This window comes from Stylophora pistillata, chromosome 2 (assembly GCF_964205215.1).
Source record: "Stylophora pistillata chromosome 2, jaStyPist1.2, whole genome shotgun sequence".
Lineage (NCBI taxonomy): Eukaryota > Metazoa > Cnidaria > Anthozoa > Scleractinia > Pocilloporidae > Stylophora > Stylophora pistillata.
The window spans coordinates 33,757,640-33,781,232 of record NC_142520.1 but is presented as its reverse complement, the minus strand read 5'-3'; the positions used below and the strand labels follow the sequence as shown (position 1 = coordinate 33,781,232).

The 23,593-nt window shown below is 37.4% G+C and overlaps 2 protein-coding genes across 8 annotated transcripts in view; one reads left to right on the top strand and one right to left on the bottom strand.

Moving 5' to 3' along the window:
• LOC148739198 (uromodulin-like) overlaps positions 1 to 23,593 on the top strand; it is an 85,139-nt gene that overhangs the window by 13,415 nt on the left and 48,131 nt on the right. The gene's annotated exons all lie outside the window — the stretch shown is intronic.
• On the bottom strand, positions 92 to 23,007 carry LOC111336190 (uncharacterized). Of its 7 annotated transcripts, none has more exons than XR_015996114.1 (16): positions 22,906 to 23,007; positions 16,867 to 18,130; positions 16,288 to 16,544; positions 14,906 to 15,173; positions 10,314 to 10,696; positions 8,656 to 8,730; positions 7,667 to 8,297; positions 6,987 to 7,079; positions 6,567 to 6,678; positions 5,471 to 5,720; positions 4,151 to 4,942; positions 3,489 to 3,549; positions 2,089 to 2,364; positions 1,228 to 1,279; positions 684 to 784; positions 92 to 412 (listed from the first exon to the last, which is right to left on the bottom strand). XR_015996114.1 is itself a non-coding variant. In XM_088747230.1 (15 exons), the coding sequence occupies exons 2-14, from the start codon at positions 18,068 to 18,070 to the stop codon at positions 702 to 704; spliced, it is 4,485 nt and encodes a 1,494-aa protein (XP_088603356.1). In that variant the 5' UTR covers positions 18,071 to 18,130; positions 22,906 to 23,007; the 3' UTR covers positions 92 to 412; positions 684 to 701. The 7 variants fall into 7 exon arrangements, 3 of the variants coding, with proteins under 3 accessions (XP_088603356.1, XP_088603355.1, XP_088603357.1); XR_015996113.1 differs by having other exon boundaries at positions 92 to 288; XR_015996115.1 differs by having other exon boundaries at positions 92 to 288; positions 3,489 to 3,546.

Here is a 23,593-nt window from a genome sequence, read left to right as displayed (position 1 = left end):
AAATACTCAAAAACGCTTTTTTTTTCAATTTTTTTTTACAGATGGTCTCTTTCGCAATCAGCGATTCCATCTACCGAATAAATTAATTCAGTTTTCTTTTCCGTTCATTTTATTTTCATTTTTATTTGAATTCCTTTATCATATTGTTTCGGTCTTCGAGATCATCGCTTTTCACTCGTCCACGAAGGTCGCCAGGCGCATTCTCTTCTGGTCGGGGACCACTGGACTAGACCGCTGTACTGCCCTATTTCTAGGATAGTAGGCTCCAGATGAAGTGTAATTTAACAGCTGAAGAGAAAGGAGGGAGGACGTTAGTGTATTTAATCAACTGGTTACCACGCCTCTTTGCCACGAGTAAATGGAAAACAAATTCTTGCACGATATTGAGGATTCGGCAACCAAACCTTCCTACCTGATCGTGAAATAAAATAAAAATCAAACATTATTATGCAGAAAGGGTGATATTGTTGTGCTGAGTAAAGTAACAAAGCTAACAATAGCAAAGAGTAATTTATCACGTTATTTCAAATGAGCAGATTGCCTTTACATGGTACGACGCGAACCCGTAACACCAAATATTTGTCTGTATTTTAAGATTCGCCAAATTAAACGCACTAATTTGCCCTTGATATCAGCACAAATATGGTTCACATCATTTTGCGAAAAAAGATTGTTTTAATTACCTCGTCTGTTTCAGAACATTAATCTCCTTTCAGTCTTTTGGAAGTCTCTTCCTTTTGACGAGGGAAACTGTCATCTTCGATTCTTCTCTTTTCTGTATGACCTACGGGTGGCACGATCATAATGTGATGGTAAAACACTTTTTTTCAAGGTAGTTCCTGTTTTATTCTTTATTTTTTTTAGGCCCCACAGTCAATCAATGACTCGGTCACGAAAGCAACACTCATGTCCCTGTACTTGATATCAATTACATTTCCCGCGTTTGGTGCAGGTTCAAAGTTTTCCGCGCTTGACGCAGATTTCTGGTCGCCTGCGCTCCCTAAGAAAGGAAATTGTGGTCTCTATGTTCAATTCAAGGTTGTCAAAATAAACCGACACGCGGCGTATTTTACCGTCCACTCTGAAAAACGCGCTTGCTATTCAGAGTGATTGTGTCTAAATATTTACAGCATAGAGGCTTAACATTGTGCCGCCCACGTTGTATCACAGTCCAGTCACTAAAAATCTTTTTAATAATTCTTAAAATAAAAGGGACAAACTACGCACCTAACAAAACCAGTCCCGCAAAATTGACCAATGGAAAATCGTCTTAGGGGCTCTGGATATTAAGTGATAACAAGGTGTTAACTCCTGCTTTGCCCAATAGCTAAGACTGTTCTTAATGGTCCCAAGCTCAGTTCCTTGGTCAGAATTCAAGATGGCCCACTCGTTTTCGTAGCTTGTTACCATGTGCCCTTCTCCTTTCTTCTAAAGTTTATCTTAGATAACTATTTTTCGTCCTGTTTCAAACTCTGGAAAAGGCGAAAGGACGCTTAATGTGGAGACCACTGACTGGTTTAACATTGCTTATAAAAGCCACAGACAGCCCAGACTCACGGTATTTTTTAAGTTTTAAATGCTCGAGAGTAAGACTACTTCCTGTTACGTCACATAACGATTAGAAGGGTGTGTACGGGAAAATTGAAATGCCAAATACATTCCTAATTTTTTTTTTGTTTCGGACCAAGAGATTTGAAATAGACTACTTTTCCTCGATATGTAATCCTGTGGTCTGATTGAGGAAATCTGGGTTGGTTTTTCGATACTGCCTGCCTTAAAATACATGATAACGTGACTTAACGTTACTTTACATTAAGTTTCGTTGCGTTACGTTACGAAATCGCACGCTTGCCTGGACGCTAAATCAGAAAGTATCATCTTATTACTCAAGACCGCTAACACTGGTTGCCAGAGATGACTTTTACGCCGAGCAGCTGACGATAACGTATGCAGCTATTAGTAAGCGCATAACTATGCAGATTTCTGAGGTTACTTATAAAACGACTTCAAGCCACGTACTCAAACTAAAGAACTCATAATCATTCATTAAAAAAATTTCGAATCAAATAATATTCTTAAAAAAATTACCTTGGTTGTAGCAATATTGTTCAGCTAAATCTTTACGCTGCACAAGTTTATCCTGTAATGCATCATTCAAAACTTGGTAAGTTGCTTCGGAACCTTTCTCCTGTTGCCAGTGTTTTAACATGTGATATGCTCTCTCGTCCAGCTCGTTGTATTTGTCTGTTATAACCTCTAGCATTGCATCCTCAACTTTCAGGCGACGCCCAAGCTTAATCCACTTTTTGCCAATTTTGTAAGCTATTTCTTCCAATTCGTCTTTTGATGGTACGCCTTCTTTTACTACAAAAACAAATAATTTTAATTTACAGAACCACTACTGTTACCGTCTTTTTACCGGGATCTCTTAAGTAAGTTAACCAATCACACTGTAAGCAACGAACAGTGAATCCAGCCAGAAGCAAATAACCTTCTGTTTTAACTTGGTCCAATTATATCAATCAGTGTTCAAGGCCGAGGTAAGGAAAGAGAACAAAGAACTTAGATAAGAATTTTTTAAATTGTTTCCAGTCGTCAAATTTGATCAGGATAATGTATCAGTGGCTCCTGTAACATATGTCAAATTCCACTTTTTTTTTTTCACTCGAAAAAATCCCCGTTTGAAACAACAAAAATGGCATTGATATCATCCCTTTTTTTGTTTAAGATGTTGACACTTTGGACACATTTTTGTGATGCACACCATACATCACAAGACTTGTTTTGTGACTTTTACCATTTTGTTGTACATTCCTTTTTAGTTTCAAAACAATAAATATCATATTAACAGAACTGGTGAGACAGTTCACTGGTGTTTATAATTACTGTTTTCAATTCTTGAATTCTGCTGGAAATCAATCATTAAATTTGGAAAAGACGCAATTCAATGTTCCATACCTAAAAGGCAACAACTGATTCCCATGTTCGTTTGACCTCACACAATATTTTTTTATTACCAATACCTTTCTAATTCAGCCACCAAAAACGCAAAGTTTTTCATTGCGAGGAGGAGAATAACCCTTCTTGTTAACTAGGGGCGATCAAGAAGTTTTCTTTGAAGTGGATACACCGCCAAGGAATAGAGTAACTGACGGTTGATGTAAACAAAGTTTAGAAGCGAAGCAAGCTTATAAATAGGCAATAACATAATCTGAACTACTGAGAATACATGGAAAACAATACAAGATTTTAATTTGGTAGCCCAGATTTGTAACTATGAAGTTGTATTAGAAAGCCATAAGACACCTCGGGGGAGGGGGAGGGAGAGAGGGTGTGCCCCCTGCATCCCTCCCCCAGATCCGCCCCTGTTAACACAGGTGAAGCCTTCGAAACACCTTTTTTTAGTTAGGGATCATTGAACAGATTTGAATCAATCTTAAAAGAGATAAACAGAGATGTTGCAAAAAATTGAATTAAAAATGACTTACAAGAATTTCCCCCAGGTGAAGGGCTATGGGATGAACAAACTTCACTGAGTGGAGCAGACTCCTGCAACAAATCAACAACCATAATTACATCAATTTAACACCAACATTTTCTTCAAACACAGCCCAGAGATGATTACTATAGTCTTAGTGTTTGATGACTGTCAGCCATCTCTAACAAAACTAACCCCTTCAGTATGAAAATCTGGGCTACCTGTATGATCAGAGAATCATTTTGCACTAGAACTGTTCTCTAACTTGATGAATTTCTTCACAAATAACGCTTTTTCAAAAAGAATAGGAGTTGCACACCCACAGAGTAATACTTTTCCGCTTATTTCAGGTTGCATTTGTTTGCAAGCTGATTCTTGTAGAGGGAGGAAAACCATACACAGAACAAAAAAGAAAAGCTTTCGAGCAGGAACAACAACTTACAAAAAAATCATTTTCATATTTGATTAAAGTGTTACCCCAGTGTGACTGAAAATTGTAACCTGCAAGAATAATTTCATCTTGAAGGAAAATGTTTTTCCTCTAAAACGGTAACAAAATTAACAACAGGAATTTTCCCAGACCAACTACAGCCTGTTTACACTCAGATGTGAAAAAACAGTAACGTGTTATAATAATAAAAAAGAAACATGAATTTTAAAAACCGGCTATACCTGGCTTCTTCTAGAGAACCATTTCTCCAGCCCACAACAGGCCATCACTTTATCCGAGAGTTTCCGCTTACAGATTGTTGGTTGACCCTCATTTGCATCAATAAGGTGGAAGCAGTCCTTGTGTATGCAAGTGGTTTTGATGCATGCATAAAGTGGTTCCTCTGTCCCTTGATGACAATATGGACAAGCAACACACAGCTCATACTGTAGTCCTCTCAGGTACGGCAGTTCCTGCTGCAAAGCCTGTAGAGTTTTTTCAAGAAACTCACGAACGAGAATTGCTAGTTCGGCTGAGTTTTGTCCTAACACCTGGTGACTTTGTGCTCTTTGTCTCAAGACTACCTTCACGTATCTTTTTTCGCATATGAGGACAAAATCATGAATATCTTTCCCAATGATGAACCATACTACATTTTGGTGCAGGGTTGGTTGATGCTCGGCCCATGTCTTGGAACACCAACGAATAGACCGTGAGACAAGCTGTAAGAATAGACCATGAGGGACAAAGCCATGGACAAAGTGGAGATACAATGGACATGGATCAGTTGACGATGGCCTCAATTTTAAGAGTTCATCAGGTGACGACTTTAACTGAGCTGGTACAAAGTACTTCAAATTATTTGAAGAATCAGAGAACTTAGCAATTAAACCAAATTGCTCCATCATGCCTAGGATATCTTCTTTGACAATTCCTTGGCCAGTAAAGCTTGAGAAAACGTGATCAACAAGTTTCATGCTAAGGATACCACTTTCTTCAAGTTCTTGCCAGTACTTGGCATACAGTGGTTCCTTCTAAAATTAATGGAGATAACAACAGTTCTAAGTGAACATTGCTGAAAGTTCACTTTGAAATACAGAATCACTGAAAGCAAGGTAACTCAAACAAATGAACACTATTTAAACTGTTTCGTTGTGTTACTTGTTTAATCTAGCAATTAAATTAAAAATCATTAACATGAACAGGCAGGTGTGTAACTGGTAAATGATCCAACAATCAACACTTCATACTTCCGCAATACAAAGTGTTTAATCTTACACAAGTTTAAGACTAAAATTAAAACATAGCATTTTAAGTTCATATTGTTTGTAAAACTAACCTCCCTCAGATGAGGCTGTAAAACAGAATATTACTTTAAATATTTCAGTTAAACCTGGCCAACACTTCAAAATAAAAGGTACAAATTATAAGAGAAAAGCTGACAGATCAAAATATCATTAGGGCTGCATTCAGCAAGGAAATGAATCATGGTTTCTTTCCATTTACACAAGTTAGCCTTTCTTTCTTATCATATGGCTTTTAAAAATAACACATTTTCTTACCACTTTATCAAAATGTGGAACGGTTATCAGCTGCTTGAAGAGTTCAATCAACCATTGAGCCTTCAGTACAACTGTACTGCGGTGCTTAATTATCTTTCCCAGGTCATGGTAAAAACTGATCATGGAGTCAAACTCATCTGGATCTTTCATGAAACACTCTTTCCTTGCATAGTGTTCAAGTTGTTGCACACTTCTGTGATAAATTTGTTTGGCCAATAAAGCTTCAATCACCTTTTCAAATAGGAACCACCTAAGGAACAATGAAAACAGTCAAAGTAAATTTGGAATAATTCATTACATAGTTTTATTACTTCTCAAGAAAACATCTTTTTGTTGTTTTAATTGATGCTAAATACATTAATTTTGGCTACATGCTGAGCATTATATGATTGTTTCATGATCATGAAAATCTGCACTGCACCTAACCAAGATGGTGGATGGGCCGGGTTACATTTCACCTACTTTGAATCATACCCTGTCAGTAGATATCACCTATTACTACACATGCATTGCTATGTACCTCTAAATTATGTAAACTCATTTATTTTTTCAATTATGGCACAAGTCAACTACTGTTTGACTCAACATAATTTTCTATCTTAAAAAAGAAATGACACCATATACTAATTTCCAGTTGCCAAATTTGAGGCACATTGTAAGAAAGTACGTCTAGCAGTTTTAACTACAAAATATGATGATCTTATTTTGATCAAAATACATATACATGTATAACCCATGGTGCTTATGAACCTAAACAAGCTTGCACATTTAGTTTAAGCAAAACTTCTACACAACATTATTTCAGAGGAAAGGGAACAATCTGCAGACTACACTGAAGAGAATAAAGAGGGGAAGTTTTCAAAACAAAATGTGCTGCTGCGTTGGGGGAGGATAACTGGGTAATTATTGTTTTATCAAATGAGTTGATGATGTAAATTGGTTTTTAAATAGTTTAAGAGGTCAGCCTTTGAGTGTTAGCCCTTCATCAGAGTGAATGAGAGCCCCAAAGAGAGAGTCCCACCCCTCCCCTATTGGAAGGGGAAACTCTCTCTTTAGTGCATCTTTTGCTATTACATTTAAACACACCATTATTTACCTGATTGGGATTTTCTCTTCCATGTATGGTTCCTTTCTTAACACTTCCATGATACTGTTTTGTAGCAATGGAATTGCATCTCCACAGAAGTTATCAGCATTGATTTCATTATCTTAAAAATCAATTGCAAACAAATATTTTTGATCAAAAAAAGGTAAGTCTCAAGGTAACACTACTTGTGATTACAAAGGTGGCTAAGTTGTCTAAAGGGGATGTACCCAGACCTTTTCAGGTAGCCAGCAATTAAAAAGAGTAGCCAAGGAGAGACAAGTCAGTTCCTACAGAGAACCAGCTCCATCTACTCCACCATAGTTCATATTTGCCTCAACTATTCCCTCTCCAGTTTCAATCAACCTTTTTAGAGCACATACCACAATCAAGAAAAGATTTAAATTTTTTAGATCAAAACTGATCTCTTACCATTTTTTCTTATAACAGTAGTGGGCAATTCTGAGTAGCTAGTGAAAATAGTGAAAATGCTGGCCACCCCTGTTTCAGGAGAGCACTGCATACCTGTGATATAAATACATTATTTCAATTCAACAAAAAATTTCCCACTCGGTCCTAAAACATAGTTTGAAAAATCTTTTGGGTTAGAGACTTCAAACGACTGTGTAAATAAAGAATTGAATCATTGCTAGCCCACAAGTGAACCTGCAAGCTATAGCAATTGTGAAGCAATCTTCTGTCCCTTAAAATGAGATGTTTACTTACTCTTTAGACCCTTTAACTCCCATGAGTGACCAATACAGAAAAAAAAAATTGAGGGGATCATTGAAAAGAAAAAAAAGAAAGAAAAAAATATGATAATAATTGCAAGAAAATCTGAAGTGTCTGCCTAATAAAAGGGTTGGAATCTCTGACCAATATATTGAGTACAAACCCACATAACAGAACTCTGATTTAATTTGGTTCCAGTCCAAAGTTTTTCCGTGCACAAGTAGGTAGATAGCACCAAGAAATAATTGCCAACCAGTATATGTACATTAAGAGAATCAATCCAAAATCTTTACCTTACAAAAGATTACCGGCCTCTATAAATGCTGATTATAAATCGTCAGTCTCTAATTGTCAATCACAAAATACAGATCACAATGTACCTGGTTGTTTTGATGATGATCTTGTGTTGTCAATGCAGTAGAGAGGCCGCACCACATGCTTCTCATATTCCTTGCCAGAAATTCTCTCCTTTATTTGTTTTTTTATCACTGCAATGTCATCAACTGGTTTGTCAGCATGTGTGCCAACAATGAACACTGGGGGGCGGAGGTAGGGCAACTTGTGCTGTGCATCATTATCTGTGTCATCAGTTACTGGTGCTTGGGCAACACTGTGAACTGTGGCCAGCCATGACAACAAATTCTCTATATTTGTTTCATTGTTGCAGTTTTCCAATTTGACATCAGTGGTCCCTTGTCTGACGCAAGGCTCAGCTAGAGTATCTAGTGGCTTACTAAGATTGTGCACCAATATGTACAGTGCTCGTGATGATAGAAAGATAGGGTGACTGGCATAGTACAAATGCTGCCCTGCAAAATCCCACATGTCTAAACTTAAGATAACTTCTCTGTTGATGTCACCTCTACGTTTGATATACTCTAGCCACTGATGAACATATTTTATGATCTCATCTGGAGGCGAAGTGTCAATCTGTATCTCAGGTCCATTTGGTGAGTTTTGTTCCTCGGAATCCTGGAAATTTTCACTGCCTTTGTCCTCCTCTGCCTCAGCCTAAATAAAGTTAATAAATTAACATATAACAAGCATCAGTTTAGGGTGAGAATTTTGCAAAAAAGAGACTCCCTGACAAAGACATCCACAATTTCTCTGAACCATGACACGATATACTAATTTCTAGTTGCCAAATTCAAGGTACATTGTAAGAAAGTACGTCTAGCAGTTTTAACCACAAAATATGATGACCTTATTTTGATCAAAATGCATATACATGTATAACCCATGGTGCAAAATCCCACATGTCTAAACTTAAGATAACTTCTCTGTTGATGTCACCTCTACATTTGACATACTCTAGCCACTGATGAACATACTTTATGATCTCATCTGGAGGTGAAGTGTCAATCTGTACCTCAGGTCCATTTGGTGAGTTTTGTTTCTCCGAATCCTGGTAATTTTCACTGCCTTTGTCCTCCTCTGCCTCAGCCTAAAGAAAGTTAATAAATTAACATTTAAGAAGCATCAGTTTATGGCGAGAATTTTGCAAAAAAGAGACTCCCTGACAAAGATATCCACAATTTCTCTGAACCATTAACACAGTGACAATTTTTGATCAAGTACGAAAAGTAAAAGAGGTTTACTCCACAAAAAGGCTTTAATTTGTGCTCATGGCTTTTGCATCCATCTTGCACACAAAAAAAAAAAAGAGGTGATTGCTTACAACCCTTTTTATCCTCAATTCAATGATGAATTGATAATAGTACATTTTCCTGCTAACATCAGGGAATAAGGATTTTAAACTGTTCCTGTTCACCTTGTCTAAGATTGTAGCCAGCCTCTGGGCATGAAGCTGTTACTTTAAAGTTCTGTAAAGCATCTATGAATTTACAGAAAGAACAGTTTACTTCATAGATATAGGTGTACAATTCATCTTCTTAAGATAGGTTTTAGACCATTTATATGCTCAAGGTACTTTCCATAATATGAAACATAATCTTTATTAAACAACAACAAACATATGAAACATATGTGTGAACTGCGGTTATGAGACGTATATGAGAACGATCCTTCGCAGTAAAGCACTATTTGAGCAATAGTGAAAATCAGACCTGAAAAAAATTTCAGGCCTGTACGGGACTCGAACCACTGACCTCTGCGATACTAGTGCAGCGCTCTACCAATTGAGCTAACAAGCCAACTGGGAGCAGGCCATCAAATTAATTCGATATAAACCCGTAGATGATAAATCAAACAACAACAAACATATGAAACATATGTGTGAACTGCGGTTATGAGACGTATATGAGAACGATCCTTCGCAGTAAAGCACTATTTGAGCAATAGTGAAAATCAGACCTGAAAAAAATTTCAGGCCTGTACGGGACTCGAACCACTGACCTCTGCGATACTAGTGCAGCGCTCTACCAATTGAGCTAACAAGCCAACTGGGAGCAGGCCATCAAATTAATTTTTTTAATTAATTTTTTTCAGGTCTGATTTTCACTATTGCTCAAATAGTGCTTTACTGCGAAGGATCGTTCTCATATACGTCTCATAACCGCAGTTCACACATATGTTTCATATGTTTGTTGTTGTTTGATTTATCATCTACGGGTTTATATCGAATTAATTTGATGGCCTGCTCCCAGTTGGCTTGTTAGCTCAATTGGTAGAGCGCTGCACTAGTATCGCAGAGGTCAGTGGTTCGAGTCCCGTACAGGCCTGAAATTTTTTTCAGGTCTGATTTTCACTATTGCTCAAATAGTGCTTTACTGCGAAGGATCGTTCTCATATACATAATCTTAATTCTTAATTCCATGGGTAACTCCTTACAATTAATATATTGTTATGGCTGAGGTAATGTACATGATTAGGAATTTAACCAATTACCAGTACCTGATGCATTAAAATGTGTAATTACTGTTAATAATGCTTTAACTTATTAAAGGATATTTTAAATTACCACAATTGCTTTTTCTCTGTCATAAGTCTAACTCTGCGAAAATCCCTTTTCAAAGAGGGTGGATGAGTTGTGACTCATTCTCACTCAAAATCATCTTCTGAACTTACTTTATCATCAGAGCACTCTTCTTCTCCTGAACTATCTTCTTCATCTTTTCCTTGCCTCCTGACTAATTTCTCTGCCACAATCTCTGCCACATCTTTAGCACATTCCAACAGTCCTGGTTTGTTCTCATCTGTAGATTGCCAATTTCTTACTTGGTCAACATCAATTTCACACTTTGACGGATCCACTTCAATCCCATCAGTGCTCTGTTCTTTAGGATCAAATGGGAGGCCTAAGAGGCTCTTCTTCAAACTGGTTTTACCTGCACGATACTGACCAATGAGCATGATTCGACCATGGTAAACTCTTACATATTCATCTTTCAAAGTCCTTTCATAAGCCAACTCTGCTTCATGTCCTTCTGCTCTCTGTATTTCCACATAGTCTAGGCAGAGAAAGTTGAAATAATTAATCCAAAGGAAAAAGCAATTTCTGTTTTCATAAGTTTCAACAAAATCTCAAAAAAGCCTAGCAGTTGATAAATCAATTTACCATAATTATTATGACCTAGAAGGCCCTGAGTACATGCAACTACAGCAAACCATAATGAAAGCTGTGTAGAGCCACAGGGATTGACAATAAGCTAGGGTGGAAAAATGGTCCAGCCCTGCATTCATGCAGCTTTGTTACAAAAATTGTTTGTTTTTATATTTCTAACATGAAAAATTAAATATGGGTAGAGTTAATATGGGGATTAAGTTCCTCCCCCTATAACCCAACTGTAATGCAATGTAGTGTAATGTAATATAATGTGAATTACGATTACAATTACAATACAGCTGTTATTATATATATATATATATATATATATAACAAGTTAAAAGGCCTCGAGCCAACAGTGACGCCGCACCAGAAGGATCCAAAGGGATTCACAGTCCAAACCTCGACAAACAGAAGGAAAAATATTGTAGTACACGAGGACGGACAACTTCAAGCTAAAAGACATATACTCAAATAAAAAGTCTAAGAAAGTTTAATAAAAAACGTTTCGGTCCGAGACCTTCATCAGCTGTAATACAATGACTTACAAATTCCTTAAATAGATTTATATAGGGCGTGATGACATATATAAACAAACACAGTAATTACTACGTATGGTGGACAATCCTCGCAGTAGATAGCGCTATTTAGGCAATAGCGAAAATCAGACCTGAAAAAAATCAGGCCTGTACGGGATTCGAAACCCTGACCTCTGCGATACCAGTGCAGCGCTCCACCAATCGAGCTAACAAGCCAACTGAGAGCAGGCCGTTAAGTTGATTCACAATAAACCCATGAAAGTAATAAATGAGATACAATGAGTATATGAAGTTCATATATTCATTGTATCTCATTCATATATTCATATATTCATTGTATCTCATCGGCCGTACAGGCCCGATTTATTTCAGGATTTTTTAGCTCTACAAAAAAAAAGTAAAAACACCCCTTTTTTTCGAGCTTTTACGTTCTCCAGCGCATGCACAATAATTTCATTACTTTTGAATACGTCAAGCTCTAGTTCGTGTTACTACCTTTCCAACGACGTATAATGTGTCTACATTTCATGAAATAGTGCTGAAAAAACAGGAAAAGCCTTTCAGCCTTAAACCCACAATTTTGTCAAAATATGCAAATTCGACGAAATAGGGCCTAAAAATAAAAAATATTCATTGAAATGACGTAAAACTAGGTGTACGTCATAGAAAGTATGCCATAAACGTGCTCTGAAAATCTCAGCTCTCAACTCCCAAGAATAAAGGTTTTAGCAGTTTTGCCATCTAGCCCTAGTTTGAAGGTTGGGTTATGAGTAAAATTAATTCTTCTGTAGGTTTGATACCTATACTAGATCTTTCAGCTTAGGTCTGGATTTATCAAATTAGAGGGAATCGAGTGGAACTAATATCACTCGATGGGGAATGCCCTATACTATGCACATACCACATTTTGGCATGCTTGGAATATTTTTAGCGTGATTCCCCCGAGATGTTGATTAGGACTCCCTTACCCTAACCCTAAGTGTAATATTTCCTATTCCTTTTTAATGGAATCATGTCAAACCTTGCACAAACATAGCTCTATACTAGTACTCTATTTATACCAATGCACAAGTTCAGAACTTTAATCCTGATTTTTTTATGAATTTTTTTAAGAGGGTAGGGTTAGAGGGAGTCCATATTAACACTAATCCAAATGTTAATACCGCCTCCCCGGAAGTTAATACGGACTCCCTCAGTGTTAATACGGACTCCCTCAGTGTTAATAGGGACTCTTTAGCCTCTACCTGCCAAACCCTTTCAGGGAATCACATGATTTTTACACATAACACCACCGAATACACGCAGTTGATGTGGATAAAGTTTCATGAGGATTGCTTTTTTTAAGACCAAGAAGATGGACTACTTAGCTTCTAAGCTAAATCCATGTTTTGGGGGTCCCTCACACTAAGCTCATGTAACTTTTTCAACTATAACCCTTTAACCATGAAACTCATTGCATACTTGGCCAATGCCTTAAGCTTGTAGTCAAATGAAAATGGAGAGATTCCCTTTAAAGAAATAAAAGTTACTATGCTCCAAAGTCGTGTATATGCAAATGAGGCAAATACTTGGCAGAGAATCCAAAATGGCAGACATAAAAAGAGGTGCTCTCTTTTGAACTTCTATGACTTCTTAACCCCTCAACTTTTAGCCTTATAATTGACTACAGTGATAGACAAAGCATTAAACTAGTTTTGTATAAAAAATGAAGCTATTAGATTTTGAAACGACAAAGATTCAATGTTTTAAAGTTGGTTAATTTATCCAAAAAAGAAAAGTATCACAAGTAGCATAGCACTTCCCATGAGGGCAGCCCATTTGGTGTCTGCCATCTTGGATTTTTTTGCCAAGGGGTAGCATGACCATTTCAGTCAAAATTTTAAATTTCTCTGAAACTCCTGCTATAGGTTCATTGATCTCCAAAACAAGTCTCTAGCGCCTTAAAAGTGGTTTTGAAGCTTTAAGACCAGTCATTCTGACTTACACCCCTCAGCCCATCTTACACATTTGACTTGTCAATCTTCCAAGCGCCATATCTCTCTTGATTCGGCATATAACGACTTCAAACTTCACAGAAAACTAGTTCCATGCCATATCTATATCTCAGAGAAATTGCACGTCAACAGCGGGAGAGAATCAGTAGTTATAGCACTTCCCATGGGAACACCCCATTTGATGTCCACCATCTTAGATTTCTTTGCCAAGGAGTAGCATGGCCATTTTAGTCAAAATTTCAAATTTCTCTGAAACTCCTGCTATAGGTTCATTGATCTCCAGAACGAGTCTCTAGCATCTTAAAAGTGGTTTTGAAGCCTTAACACCAGTCATTCTGACTTACACCCCTTAGGCCATCTTACACGTTTGACTTGTCAATCTTCGAATCCCCAAATCTCTCTTCATTCGGAATCTAATTAGGGTTATATGCAAATCAGTGTGTTTGAGTTAATCCCTCTGCCATCTTAGATTCTTTTGTTTTCAGAAAACCGTTAAGGTTTAAAAAACCCTAACCCTAATAATCTTAACCCTAATAACCCTAACAACCCTAATAACCTTAATGCTAATAACCCTAACAACCCTAACAACCCTAATAACCCTAACCCTAAATAACCCAAACCCTAATAACCCTATCCCTAACCCTAAACCCTAATATGAATATAAACCTATTGACGTCCAGTGCGCCCGTATGCGCCCATGGGGACCCACACCCTTTCTACGCCTTGTGACGTCATCACTTTTAACCCTGGAGCACGAATTTGAGCACGTACTTGAACAGGTTGAAAATAACTTACAGACGATACCAGAATGAGCGCAATTGAGTGAAGGAGATTGGAGAAATGGCCAAAAAACCATGTCACTTTGACCTGAAAATCTGCACGAAAATCGTGTTTCAGTACCCACCTACCTTTCCGAGCATGCGCTTTGAAAATAATGAGTAGTTTCTGAAAAATCTCTACACCAAAATGAAGCCTACTCAATTTCCAGCAAGTGAGGAGAAACTTCAGGCAAGGAGAGGGGAAAAAAAGGGCAGGAGAAAGAGAGAAAAGTAAAAGTCGTAAGTGGGGCATGACTTTTCAACCCAAAAACTATGTCGAAATTTTGCTCTCTGCGCGTGCCCGAGATTTTCAGGCCGCCATTTTGCATTTGGATCGAAAGGCCGACGAGTGCACGAGCTGTCAAGGGGTTTTTGGTAAGTTTGAGCTTTGAAAACCACAACAGTGACCCGAAATCTGCTCAACTAGCTTCAAAACACAGTACTGTTTTCCACAAAAGCTGCGGCCATTAATGGGTTAATGAACCACTTGGTCGAGACACTCAGACCCAGGCCTCTACAGAATCCCCATATAGGCGCCCTAAACTACTATTTTCAAAAAGGGTAACTGGCCTAAAGTTGAGAGTTAAGGAAAGGAGAAATGTTTAGTCTCCTTGTAACCTGTCTTTAATTCCTTGGGGATGTCCATTACTGTGTTTTATTAACATTTGATACTCACTTGGAGTCAGTAATATGAAACTAAGACTCAAAGCTACTGATATGAAACTAAGACTACAATTACTAACTGTAATGTAATGAGCTGTACCGTGAGACGGTAGAAGGCTGACGTAGTGCACCTCATGAATATGTCCCAGCACAAGTGGTTGGCTTTCGTCAACTGGACAATGTGGTTTAATTATTACCTCACGGCTATGAGCTAGACTGCTAACCACACGAATGAACGTTTCATAGTAGTTTGCTGCGGCACACAGAATCACATGATCACCCCAAGTGCCATCTTGTTCCATGTGTGTTAGGTATTCAGTCCACGTTTGATGTCCATCTACAAAGTGAAGCAGATCCGTTCCATCCAGCTGTAAGAAAATCAGTTAAAGAAGCAAACTTAAAGTGATTGTTGATTGGAACTTCAGCGCGTGGAATACGAGTCATAGAGTAATTTATTATTTTTACATACGGCCTCCTTGAAAAGCGGGTGTTTTCTTTTCATCTAAAATTATTTAATTTTTTATCTTAGATCCTAGTTTAGTTAGGTAGTTAGTTTTATCTACTTGAATGTACATGTACCCGAAGGAAATACCGTGTATAAATAAAGTTACCATGCCATACCATACCATATTCAGAGCGGTTCGAGACGACCTTTAATTAGCAATTTACTGTAGAACACCAAGGCTTCAATAACAGCAGAAAAACAACAGGATAGAGCCATCTTTAAGCTAATAGCTGGCCTTTTGTTTAGTGCTACCTGATGGATGTTTAAACACGAAGGCGTGCTATAAAAGGAGAGGTCCCTTAGGTGCCTGGTAGACGAACAAAAGGAGCTAATGAGATGTTTACTTCCACCAGCATGGTGGCAATGATGTAACGTGCGAACCACCTACTTCAATTTAAAATTTACCACCACAAATAAAGAGTTTCCATAGGAGAAAGGAAATACAAATCTAAAAAATTCTTGTATTGTGATGAAAACATAAAACAATTTTGCACCCGCTGTTCACTGCTTTGGATTAGCAATTAGCAATAGCTCAAGCTGACTTGGCTCTTAGAGTTCTACATCACACGACGGTTGATTGACAACTGGTCCAGAGGTACCTAAGGCACCTCTTCCCTTCGTGTTTAAGGGGGGGCATTTTTTAAACCAAAATATTCAAATGACTAAAACTGTAAAAGTCCGCTCCTTCAGAGACCAGATTAAGTAACAAATGAATTCAACTGTAACCAACATCATTGTGTGGCAAAAAGTTTAATCTTTCAGTTCCTCTTCCCATCAAGGGATACAAGCTGGCTGCTATCAGAGCTCCTAGAAAGACCATCATTCTGTGCAGGAGTAGCAGCACTACTCCTGGTCACTTCACGCTGTGAACACTGGGATAGGCCCTGGTGGTGTTGACCTGTATACACACTTAACCTTATCATACTTAAAAGAATATCATGTGTCATACTCTGTTAGACATAATAACATCAACTTACTAGTTTTAGATTACTTCTCAGGTACTGGACCAAGGTTTGTCTTAATCTATCATGCGGGATTTTGATTCCTTTAACAATTTCCAGTTGTTCTGACAAGGCATAGAACATGCAATTTCCTGATCCTGGATTGTCAGATATTCTGAAGCCCTTGTCTGATGCAATTTTCCTCAGCCCCAACAATAGATCTGTTCTGTTTCTGACTCTGCTTGCATCGCGTTGCATCTGCTGAAGTTCCTGGATGATTTGTTCAGGAAAACCTTGTAGAGACAAAGTTCTTATAAATCTAACTGCATGAAAGAAGCAAAACAATTGTCATCTGAAAAATATATATCTATATATATTTTATTTTATATATTGTATTTCCTCTACCGTATGAATATAACTTTACTTAAAAATTGTGTCGAAAGACAAATGTATTGATAGGAATGGTATTTAAACTTCCGCTTCGTTTTGAGAAAGAGGAAAAAAACGCCCTTAGTCTCTCTTTCAGACAATTTATGTTTGTTTCCGGGTAAAATAGGATAAAAACTTCAATTTACTAAAAAGAAATAAATAACACTACGCCAACTATCTAGGTACCATTTTCAAAAAGGGTAGCTGGCCTAAAGTTGAGAATTAAGTTCCTCATCTTCTCCACAAGAATGTCACACTGTTTCTCCCAGCTGTACATCTCTTCATAGGAAGTCTTCAGTTGCTGAATCTCATGAAGTCGGTCTGATCTTTCCTTCTCTCGGACACCAGCAATGGCCTTTGCCCACTCTTTGGGGTCCTCAGACTCCACCACAAATGATTTGCCTGATGGTACAGTGCTCAATGCTTCACCAAATCCTGAATTACCACTGACAAGAATGGGAAGACCGGCAGACAAAGCTTCTAATGCTGTCAAACCAAAACCTTCTGTTCTGGAAGGCATCATGCAGAGATCAACTTCACAAAATAATTTTTTCAATCTCTCTTTGCTCTGTACGAACTTCCTCACAGTCAGCTGGCCTTTATCAATTCCACTCTTGAGCAAATTTTCTGCAACCTTATCCTGTTTACCGTCAGGTGCACCCACGAAAATCAAATGGCAAGATCTGTCTCTCAGTTCAACTATTGCTCTGGCAGAGATATCGTAGCCCTTCAGGCTGAAGTCCTCTGGATCACCCCGGCCAAACGTTAGAACCTTAAACTTTTCCATGTCAATTGCTGCTTGTTTTACGTCGGAAAACTCACTGAATGTGCTTGGCGTCAGTTGAATTATCTTTTTGTGCTTCCCACATGAGCGCAGGTAGGAAGAGTAAGCCTTCGTCAACTTTGGTCCAACTGCTACCACAGCATCTGCCAACTCACACAACTTCACTTCAGTTGTATTCTTCTCTTCACCTTTAAAAAAGGCCATAGCATAGTTTTTGTGCATTCCGAGTTCCTCAGGTACAGTATGCACCACCTGTATCCACCTGCACTGATGCGATTCTCTAATAAATTGGGCTTGTTTACCAAACTTTGCTCCATGACCCAGTACTATGTCAATGGCTAGATCTCTAGGTGGGGCACTCAGCCAGTCACAGGGGTCACTAAAGCCCGGAAGTGTTTGTGCCTCTCTCACGGATACATTGTGACTCGATGCCATTCTCCTCTCTTCTTCAGAACAGGCAAACTGTGGGACAAGGAGGGTGACGTCTACTTGAGAATGTTTGGCCAACAGAATGGCAAGCTGTGTGTTTATGGTGGAGAGGCCTCCCATTGATGAACTCCATTCACTGCCCAGGAGAGTCACCTTCAGTGTCGTGTCAGACTTCATTAGATTAACTCCAGCTACTGCACCCTGTGATTTGGCAGTGACATTTGAACACCTTGACCCCTAGGCAAAAAAAAAGGGAGAGGTCATATAGGTCCTATCACTTGGTAAAAATTATACACCATTATAAATTTTGAGTATGTTCCAACCCATTTATAATGATAAATTCATGAGCCCTAAACTCCCACGAGAGACCAAGACAGAATTTCTCCTTATATTATCCATACAATATCAAGCAGACAACTAATGAGACTTAAGAAAAAGATCAATTAGGGGATTTTAGTAATGTTATGTTGCACTCTTGTTAATTTCAAACAGACTGACTGCTTAATTGCTTCCCAAAGACAAAAGAAGATTTGACTTAAAAGAATGCAATCCCCCCCCCTCTTCTGTTGCTCTTTAATTGTCATGACTGTATTAGTTGATTTGCAAATAGAAGACAAGTTTACTCAGTCTAAGTCCAAACAAAGAAAAAAACCTCATTTATTTTGTAAATCCTTAATAATTTGCAAATAATTATTAGAATTCAAATCAATCAAAGAAGCTGTTTAATTTGTTTGTGATCATCAAATTCATCACGTGGCCAATTTTCCTTTCCAAGTCAATAATTTCTAACTTCTTTACACCAAAATCCAGAGAAAAAAAAGAATGGAAAAAAGCAAGACTGCGGCCATCATCTCCAACAGTTGCATGTATATTGAGCTATGGATCCACTTGGAAAGTTGCTTCGTTTTAAGAATTATTCACTAATTGAAAGTGCATGCAAGCGAATTGTCATGGGTATTTTCCTTGAAAATCAAAGTGATAAAGATATAGGTCTGTAATGACTGAATTCACAAACTTCCCCTGATTTGTATACAGGAATGACAATTGAGGTTTTCAAGTCTTCAGGCAGTTTGGCTGTCATGAATGTTAGATTTATGATTATGTGATGATGGTTCACTTAATTCTGACACTAACTTTTTTATTACTTGAGGTAGGATACTGTCATGTCCATAGCTTTTTGATGGGTCGCAATTTTCTAATTCTTTCTTATTTCTTGTTCACATGCAGACAGGTGACGATAGCATTGAATCCATGTAATTCCCCTTCAAGTAACTATTGAATGATAAGTTGGTGTTAGCTGTTATTTTCTGAGGAAGGTTAGGTTTAATGTTTAATAATTCATTGAAACTATTAACAATTATTTCCTTCTCGTTAGTAACATGCTCATTACCTTAAAGTTTTTTAAATTCCGTGGAGCTACTGTATTTATTCGTTTATAAGCCGAACTCGGCTATAAGCTGAGACCCTAAACTTCAGTCTGTTTTAATCAGGAAGGTAATTCTTAAAACATGTAAATTGAAAATACTTGGCTATAAGCAAAGACCATAAAATATTCAGAGAATTCCATTCTCAAAAAACTGAAATGAACGCAAAAATTTCAAAACAGAAAAGTGTTTCAATGAAGTATTGCTGTCAAAAACAATTCTGAGATCACCAGAGAGTACGTCATCAGTGAGTCTATGGTCCGCTGCTGGAGGAAAAATCAAGAGAACCTCTTCAATGGAGAGCTCAAGATGTCAGCAAAACGCACAATGATGGGCCGTTACACTCCAAAATATCCGCTGCTGGATGAGAGATTACTTGACTAGTTTACAGAGCAGGGAAACCAAGGTAAGTTTTCTTGTTATGTGATCGCAAATTTCAACACTGTAAATGAGTGATGAGCTTGTTTACCAATCATGGGAATGGGAAATTCTGGTTGGTCAGTTTTGAAATTCTTAAAACACTTTCACAAGCTCTATACACTCGTTCAAAACCTGCAGAATCTCTAACACTCAAGAGAGCACGGAAGATGAAGCAATCTATTCAGAAGAAACAGCAGAACTAGCGGATGAGGAAGAGATGGACGACAAATTCAATGCCGACACTGAGAACAAACAGCAAGCTGTACTTACTACGCACCAAAAACAACAAACTGCTCCTTTGGAAGCCACCACATAAACAAAGTCAATGACCAACTTCAACTTGTTTTGTTATTTATCTCTGCATACAATATCTTGGCTTATAGACGAATATAATTATCTATGTTTCCTTTGAATTTGCTGTTTTGAAAAAATTATGTTTGGAAAAACACTCGGCTATAAGCCAAGAACCCTTCTTTAGCTCAAATTTTCAAGATTTTAGTAAAGTTTCATGAAAATTTCCCTTGGCTAATGGATGAATAAATACAGTAACTACTTCTTTCTTTTTTCTGTTGATTACTTAATTTACTAGGTTCCGTGTCTGTTTAATATCACCTCCAGCGGTTCCAAACTTTTATTCCTAATATTTCTTTTTCAGAATATAATTTTTTTTTGTTAACTTGTTCAGACAGTAAAGGTAAGTATCTGTATCTCACTTTTAACTCTTCAGTTCCATCGTTTAAAATCTATTTGTAGAGGTTGTTTTTAATTTTAGTTGATTCTACGAATCCTTTCATAATCTAAGGTTTCTTATGAATTTTGTTTCTTTGTTAGACAAATTCTTTCAGGTATACTATTATTGTATAGGCACATATTATTAAATGTTTCTCAAAAAGGAACCTGCATCATCAATGTCAATGATGCTTTTAAAATGTTCCCAAACAATGTTTTGAATTTCACTACATAATTTGTTAATTAATATTGCCTTAGTTTGTTATTGCTCTCCTCTTGAAAGTAATCCATTTTGGTTCTGGCATGCTAATAGTTGGTAATTAATATTTGAAAGACTGGCAGGTGATCTGAAAGATCGTTAATCAAAATTCTCCTTAGGCAATCTAAGTGGATGTTATTAATGAATATACTATCAATCAATGTTGCTGAATTTGCTATAATTCTTGTTGATCTGTTTTTAACTGGATAAAAATGAAAGCTATACATTTAGTGAAGAAATCTGTTTTCATGGTCACTGATCTCAGCCTTTATAAGATCAATATTCAAATCTCCCAGTAGTATACACAATGGCATCTTGCTCTCTTTGTCAACCTTGTGAAGAATAGTATTCAAATCTGCTCCAAATTATTTAAAATTGCTGTTTGGTGGTTTGTAAATTGTTCCTTCAATGGCTTTCTCACTTTACTTAAGGCGAGTCTCAAGAAAAAACCTTTTTAAGACACCATCTCTTTGTAAATTCAAGTCATTTCTAACATGAAAGCTTAATACAGAGGATATAAACAAGTCATCCCCACATCCCCACCAGTCTTCTAAATGTTCCTCTTGATGTTAACAAATGATGGCTTGATTAGTGATTCATTATCATTATTAAGCCAAGTTTCACTTAGTCCAATCACTGAAAAATTACGCACTAACTCCCCATGATATTGCTATAGATCATCCAATTAATTTTTATTGATCAAACTCCCCAAATTTAAGTGTAGGACAGAGAAGGGAGATTTATCGGAGAAACAAAATAATAATTCATTTTTGAACTTTATAATCCTCAAGATAGTGCTCCCATTTCATAATACCTCTATGATTCTGGTAACCATCCCCTAGATCAAAATTGCACTTGTTGAAGTGCAAATCACCCATCACCCAACACAGGGTGAAGCTTGAGATAGACAATTTTAGAAAAATCATTACCTATCATTATCTGGTTGGTAGCTGTCAGTGTTTGAGCAAAATCATGAGTCCTAAATGCGTAAATAAAAATACTTGCTGTAAACAATTATCCCAAATGTTATTTGCATCTGCATCATACATTCAGCATGAAAATTGTTCCCACAAGTTTCACAATTATTTCTATGCCATAAATAATTGAGTCACATTTAAAGCAGTTGAATTTTTGTTTTAAATTTAAGATTATAACTAAATTATGGTCTTAGTGTTCTAAGTGGTCATGCAATTATAATGTAAATACTTCCAGCCCTTGAGCTCAGTTATTCTTGGATCATATATATCACATTATATCATAATGCATTTGATATAATCATGTCAACTTCACACACAACTCGACCAAATTGATTTTTCATTGTTAAAGTCCTATAAATAATGAACAAAGTTATTCAATTCAAACAGGAAAGTATTTTTTGCTCTCACAAAGAGACAACACCACCACCTCATTTACATGTCATTAAATAAGAATAGCGTCTATTAATTGTGTTATGCCTCGTTCTTCAAAGCCTCCAGACACATGTAAATGAGGTGGACGGGTATTCTGAAGTTGCTCCAAATTTTTTCATCAGTATAAACGCTTTCATTGCCTGTTGTGAAAACTAATCGATGATCAGCAACTACCACACAGAATAATTATAAGATCAGAGCTGACTAACGTCAACACGATCAGAAACAATTTGGATATATCAACAAAGTTGAAATGGTAAATTGGCCACCGTAATGATTACAAAAGCTGACGTTTCGAGCGTTAGCCCTTCGTCGGAGCGAATCGATCAGAAACAGTTTCTCCCGTACTTTCCATTCCAATTGTCCCTTCAAAACGCCTATCTTAACTTACAATAACTTTATTTCATTTCTGTTGCTAGGAGTTTGTACTTCAACGCGTCTGCTACAGAACGCCGACCTATTAGTCTGCAAGATCGTATGTCGAGAGTGTTTTGCATTTGACGGGCGTTGCTAAAGTATAGAAAACAGATCAGAGCCTTACAAAATTAGAATACAAAGGGAATGAGAGACTATTGGAGATAACAGAGAACTAGATTGAACTGGCGGAAAATGACTCGCGAAAACACTTGAGGGGAAATGACTTCAGTTCGATTGAGCGGAGAGTTCGAATTAATTCCCACCTGAATTATCTTTGTTAGCGTTTTCGGAGTGTAGTGAGGTTAAAATTTACAAATAAGCTAGATTCTTATCTGTGTTGAACATAATACTTACTTCTCAGCAAAGTGAACAACAACTGCAGGGAATTATGGCGAAGTCAAGAGCAAATCGTTGTTGACAATCTTGCTGTTTGGCTCGTTGTAATCCCTGACTTGCGCATTAGGTTCAACCTACATCATGGACACCATGCTCCTCACATTTCACGCGACCAAGCAATTGACGCAAGGGACAGGTACATGGGGAGGGGTTGTCTCTTCTCTGCGTCGGCGGGCAAGTAAAGTATTTAGAGTCTATTTAGTAAGTCCTTCAAGAGGTATCAAAGTAATATTTGATGAATGTAAGTTAATCGGTCTTAAAAAGTGATAAAAACTTACCCGAGCGTTTGAAATACATCACAACAAAGCGATGTGGGGTGTGTTCCGCGAAAAAATAGCAGATGTTATTGAAATTTCGGGAGGCGGAAGGGCAATATTTCAACAGATCTTGGCAATCTTAAATACTTCTAAATGGTTAAGATATAAAAATTGATGAGGGTTTTAATGCATACTACGCCACCGATGCCAGATACAGTAGTGTTATTAAGAATCTTTGGTAGTTTGAGTCAGTTACTGATGCAAGATTTCTTAATGCCCTAAGAACGCTAAGGCTATTTGCCTCGATCTTTAGTTATTGCTGTCATGCCGGGGAAATAACTGATTGCTGTGGGTTGGAGGGCGAGAGGCTGTTATTAATCGTCTAGGAC

Bases quoted from the DNA above. Each gene is read 5' to 3' on its own strand.
- LOC111336190 (XM_088747230.1), bottom strand. From the start codon at position 18,070: ATGAAGTCTGACACGACACTGAAGGTGACTCTCCTGGGCAGTGAATGG. The intron at 5,721-6,566 runs GTAAATAATGGT...ATTGTTCCTTAG, and splicing joins GAAGAGAAAATCCCAATCAG to GTGGTTCCTATTTGAAAAGG. The intron at 2,365-3,488 runs GTAAGTCATTTT...TTGTTTTTGTAG, and splicing joins TTCACCTGGGGGAAATTCTT to TAAAAGAAGGCGTACCATCA.